Source organism: Muntiacus reevesi, chromosome X (genome assembly GCF_963930625.1).
Source record: "Muntiacus reevesi chromosome X, mMunRee1.1, whole genome shotgun sequence".
Lineage (NCBI taxonomy): Eukaryota > Metazoa > Chordata > Mammalia > Artiodactyla > Cervidae > Muntiacus > Muntiacus reevesi.
The window spans coordinates 26,099,809-26,105,529 of NC_089271.1; the positions used below are offsets into that span (position 1 = coordinate 26,099,809).

Below are 5,721 nucleotides of genomic sequence, written 5' to 3' on the forward strand. Positions count from 1 at the left end.
GCTGTCTACCCTGGGAAACCCCGGGTCAGGCTGTCAAACTACCGGACGGACGGGTCTCGGTCTGGTGGAGGGGAGGGACGCGGCGGGGCGGGGCGGGGCTGGTGTGTGTGTGCCGGTCGGGGGGGGGGGGGGGGGACATGAGTGACAGCTGAAGACCCTGATAGTCCAGGACAAAGGGGGTCACATCAAGCCCTGCTCCTGTTGTCAGTTCTGGAAGGTCCCAGCAGGGGTGGCCAACTAAGGCTTTCCTTCATTTCCTCCTCGGGGACGGGAGGGTCTCAGGGACGGAAGGCCATTTTTGGAAGCAGTTTACCTTCAGAGCGGCAGAGGGGAGGATGGCCGGGCCCTGCCAACAGTTGACAGGATGATTCTAAATGTGAACTGAGAAGATTTTAGACTGTACCCCACAGAGCCTAGACCTGCCAGCCCAAGGCACACTGACTTATCTACAGGAGTCTCAGGGGGCAAGCTGATTAGGGAGCCCTGTGGGTTCTAGAGCAGTAACCTCACACAAACCTGCAAAGGTGGTCTTGGTTAAAGCCAGGGAGGAATCTCCCTGTTGAAGGCGCTCACAGCATCTCCTCCCTCCTCCAGGTGCCCTCATTGTCTGTCTTCCTGCCCACACTCCTGCCTGCTGTCCCTGATCTGTGTCATCATGCCTCGGGGGCAAAAGAGTAAGCTCCGCGCCCGTGAGAAACGCCAGCAGGCCCGAAGTGAGGCTCAGCATCTCCAAGATGCTCAGACCTCTGCAGCAGAGGAAGAAGAGTTCCCCTCTTCCCTTACTCCTCCTCTTGGTGGTAATGTCCAGAGCTCTCTTGCTTCTGGGTCAGCTGGAAAATCCCAGGGGTCTGGGAGAGCCCCTTCCACTACCACTACTTCTGCAGGTGCTTCATGCACCAGATCTGATGATGGTGCTAAGAGCCAAAATGAAAAACCAAGCACCTCCCAGGCATTACCCAGCACTGAGTTTTCCTGTGGAACGCCTCTAGACCAGAAGGCAACTCTGTTGGTGCAATTCCTGCTGCACAAGCATAATCTGAGAGAGTCCATTACCAAAGAAGATATGATTAAGCATGTCATCAAAAAGTACAAGAAGCACTTCAATGAGATCCTCAGGAAAGCTTCTGAGCTGATGGTGCTGGCCTTTGGCATTGAGGTGAAGGAGGTCAACCCCACCACTCACTGCTATGCCCTTGTCAGCAAATTTCAGCGCACTAGTGATGACAGGCTGAGGGGTGAGGAGATCATGCCCAAGACCGGCCTCCTTATGACCATCCTCTGTGTGATCTTCATGAAGGGCAATTGTGCCACTGAGGAGGATGTCTGGGAGGTGCTCAATGTGATGGGGATATATGCTGGAAGGAAGCATTTCATCCATGGGGATCCCAAGAAGCTCATTACCAAAGATCTGGTGCAGGAAAGGTACCTGGAATACCGCCAAGTGCCCAACAGTGATCCTCCACGCTATGAGTTCCTGTGGGGCCCGAGAGCCCATGCTGAAACCAGCAAAATGAAAGTTCTTGAATTCTTGGCCAACATGCATGATACGGTCCCCAGTGCCTTCCCATCCTGGTATGAAGAGGCATTAAGAGATGAAGAAGAGAGAGCTCGAGCCAGATTTGCAGCCATGCTTCGCACTGGTACCCTGGCCAGTGTGCATTCTGGGGCCAATGGCCGAGGCAGCTTCTCTCACCTGTAGTGAAATCTGAAGCATTGTCCTGAAGTAGTGTGGGTGCTTGGAGGGATCACATTGCATTGCATATTTGAATAACCTACAGATTTATGTTTTGTTGTTGAAAGTTTTCAAATGTTGCTTAAAAAAAATATTTCAAATGTTAAAAAAACAAAAAAACTTTAGTTCAGAATCTAAGTGTATGAATGATATTGGTTACATACTAAATGCTGTTTATGAAGTTTAAGAGTAATAGTTTTGCTATTTTGTTAAACAAATTAAACAAATAACCTTCCATCTTTTTTAGTGATCTGGAATAGATAGATAAGAAAAGATAGCATTGGAATAGGCATTTCCTTAGAAATGCAAAAGAAATTAGAGGTAAAATAGTTGGGATAAAAAAAATAGAGAAACAAGTAGATGGTGAATTCTTGGTTTCCCTTATTCCTTATATTTTCCTGTTCTGTAAAATAAAAGTTATATATCTGAACTTGCTTTGTTTATTCAATAATGTAAGAGAAATAAAATCATACTAAATTGTTCACTGTTTTTTCCCCTTAAACATTAATCGAGCAATTGCTCTTTGGAAGGCTCCATGTTAGTATGTATGGAGTGGGGGGGGCGGGTAAGAAAAAGAAGGCTGAGCCTTTTCCCATTGGATTAGAGTCTGGCAGCAGCTATCATATAAGAAAGACAATGATGTATATTATCTAGGGTGAAACAGATCACCAGCCCAGGTTGGATGCATGAGACAAGTGCTCGGGCCTGGTGCACTGGGAAGACCCAGAGGGATCAGGTAGAGAGGGAGGTGGGAGGGGGGATCGGGATGGGGAATACATGTAAATCCATGGCTGATTCATGTCAATGTATGACAAAAACAACTACAATATTGTAAAGTAATTAACCTCCAACTAATAAAAATAAAAGGGAAAAAAATTAAAAAAAAGAAAAGAAAGACAGTGAGGTGGGATGCCTCTAAGACAAAAAAGACAAGTGAAAAGGATGAGTTGGGGTGGAGGGGAGGGCCAGATGAGGGCACTCAAGAGCAAATGTCCTGAGACAATACAACCTGGAGCCTTGGAAAAACCTCAAGTTCTTCAATGGGAGGTGATTTTAAGTGGTGGTGGGCCAGAAGAGGGTGTGTGAGAGTGGTGAGCAAGGGCCAGACCCTTGGGTCATGTATCTCAGAGTTGAGCAATTAAGCCTCCAAAGGAAAACTGCTTTCAGCAGTTACTTTGGGATTCATGGATTAACTAGAGAGAACTCTCCACCTAGGGAGGGAATGGAAGGTATCCTGTGCTTCTGTTCCAGTGCTGGAGAATACAGTGCACAAACTAGGTGATTTAGCCACATCATCATCAAGGAGTTGCTGATAAATCGGGGTGATACTTCCTTGAGGTGGGATGCCAAGAAGTCACTTTGCCCATGTCACACTCTTTGCCCTGGACTGGAAGAAACAGAGCCTGCCTCATTAAAAAGGTATTTTGACTGGGTTAATTTGAGTGAAATTTGGCAAGCCCTAAGGGAGGGTTTCCCAGGTAACACTACTGGTAAAGAACCCACCTGCCAATGCAGGAGATGTAAGAGATTCGAGTTCAATCCCTGGGTCAGGAAGATCCCCTGGAGTCGGAAATGGCAACCCACTCCAATATTCTTGCCTGGAGAATCCCCATGGACAGGGGAGTCTGGCAGAGTAGGACAGGACTTAGTACATAGCAAGGGTTGATTTTGGTAGGGGTTAGATGAATGAAAATGGGATGATCTGGATCTAAGGCAGCTGGGAGGGAGAGAAGGAGTTAGTTCTTGACACACATTTTAGGAGCTTTGAGTTGCATCCAGATGGGGAAGAATCCCCAACAGCCAAATTAAATAACACAACCTCTATGGGGCATGATTTACTAAGGTATTTTTTTTATTAAACAGAATTTTTGGCTGACGTGGTGTTCAGCATTCCATAGTACTGCATATTCTCAGACATCTCCTGGATTAAAACAACAGCAAAACAAAACAAAAATCTCAGCAGGAGGGTTGGTATTATCTGGGGTCAAAAAAATCATGGCAAAAATTGTCACTCTCTACAGTTCCAATGCACACTAGTCATTATGCCAGGTGTTTTATATACATTATACACATTCCAACAGTCCTAGAAGACAGAGCTTATCAAACACACTTCACTGAGGAAGAATCTGAGGCTCACAGAATTTGGTAATGTGCTTAGTTCACATTGCTAGTGACAGGGCAAAACTGGAGCTCTGGTCGGAATTCCTCCAGAGCTCACATTGCTCCACTCCTCCCAGTCTGAGGCTGACCTTGTGTCTATTAATTCATTTCTTTTCACATTGCTCCAGAATATCTTTCTGGCAGTGAAAAGAAGGACCCTGTGACCAAAGTACTAAAAGCAGTCTGAAGAAAGAAGGTGAAAATGAGAATGAAACTCAATTTAGGGGGTGTCTGGGGGCTTGTTTCCCTGGAATTCTCCCACCCCTCGCGCCAGAGTTCCTGGAGAGCTGACCGCCTGGGTCCCAGCACGGTGTCCGGCCCCGCCCGTTCCCGGTGACAGCGCCCTTCCCTGGGTCTTCCCCGGCGAGCCCTGTGTCCTCGTCTCCAGACTGGAACCTGACCTGCCGGCCAGCTGCTCTCTGCATCCTCCTCTGGACGCTGCGCTCTGCTCGCAGAGGAACGGGCCACTCAGGTGCCCCGCGCTGCCTGACTCAGGGCATCCCGACTCTGCAGGTTCCTCACCCGGGACTCCGGGGCTGCAGCTGCCCTTTCCCCGTGAGGGGTCACTTCCGGCAGGGAGGTTCAGACACCTCCTCATCCCCACTGGCTGCCCCCACCACGTTCTTGGTGTTTTCAAATCTGCTGGTGACTAGGGTCTGACTTGGCACAGAAACTTCTGGTCGTTGGGCTTCCCCTGTGGCTCAGCAGTAAAGAATCTGCCTGCAATGGGGGAGACACGAGTTTCTATCCCTGGGTCAGGAAGATCCCCTGGAGGAGGGCCTGGCAACCCACTCCAGTATTCTTGCCTGGAGAATCCCATGGACAGAGGAGCCTGGTGGGCTACGGTCCACTGGGTCGCAAAGAGTCGGACAGAAGTGTAGCAACTGAACAGGCACACAGGCTACTGGTCTTAGGGTAATAACCCTGAGGTTAGAGAGGAGATTTTCGAAACCACCCTGGCATTTTCAGGAGAATTTTAATGGGCTGAATTATTTGAGATTGGCCGCTGACCACACACACCAATAAGTGAGTTTACCTTGGTGGTCAAAATCAAAGCTTCCTCCATCAGAAGCAGATGAGAAAAGATGACAATAATCATGGTGTTAAAAAAAAAAAAAAAAACCCAAAACAACATGGTATAAGCAAACATTTACATCGAATGTTTAAAAACTCAGGTGTCCTAGGAGGTAGAAAATTCTTCTGTGGCAGAGGTGCCATCCTTGATAAGAAAATATTCTTGCACTGCATCTTGTCTCTGCTTCCCCCAGAGGAAAATTCTAGTTTTTTTTTTTTTTTTCAGTGAGTTTTGTCATACATTGATATGAATCAGCCATAGAGTTACACGTATTCCCCATCCTGGTCCCCCATAGTTTTTAAGTAATAGTGCTAATGCTCTTATTGCCCCCAAATTCTAAAAGTATGGATAAGTCACAATCCCCCTTCCCTATCACATTCCTCTAAAATTCACCCCTATCCTCAGAAGTAACTACAATTAACATTTTGTGTTATTTCAAAATTGACTAGACTTTTTCTTACATATGTGTTATAAAAATACACTGTGAGTTTTTTAATATACATGGATAATAGTGTACATATTGTTCTGCCTCTTGCCCTTGTCACTTACTAAAACGAATGTGGGATCTTTCCCTGAGAGCACATACAGATACATCTCACCCTTTTAACTACTCACAAGTATTCTTAAGTGTGTATGTCCCATAATTAGACATTCTCCTCCTGATGGACACAAAAATTGTTTCCCATTTGTTGCTATGATTAAAAAAACTTGCATGAATTCTTGGGCAAAAATGTATGTTCTCTTATAGAAAATA

General features: G+C 46.6%; 1 protein-coding gene across 1 annotated transcript; it reads left to right on the forward strand.

Annotated features, from left to right (window-relative positions):
* Positions 1 to 655: 655 nt before the first annotated feature.
* Positions 656 to 1,699, forward strand: LOC136154070 (melanoma-associated antigen B18-like). The gene is made up of 2 exons (XM_065916290.1): positions 656 to 765; positions 856 to 1,699. The coding sequence occupies exons 1-2, from the start codon at positions 656 to 658 to the stop codon at positions 1,697 to 1,699; spliced, it is 954 nt and encodes a 317-aa protein (XP_065772362.1).
* Positions 1,700 to 5,721: the final 4,022 nt, after the last annotated feature.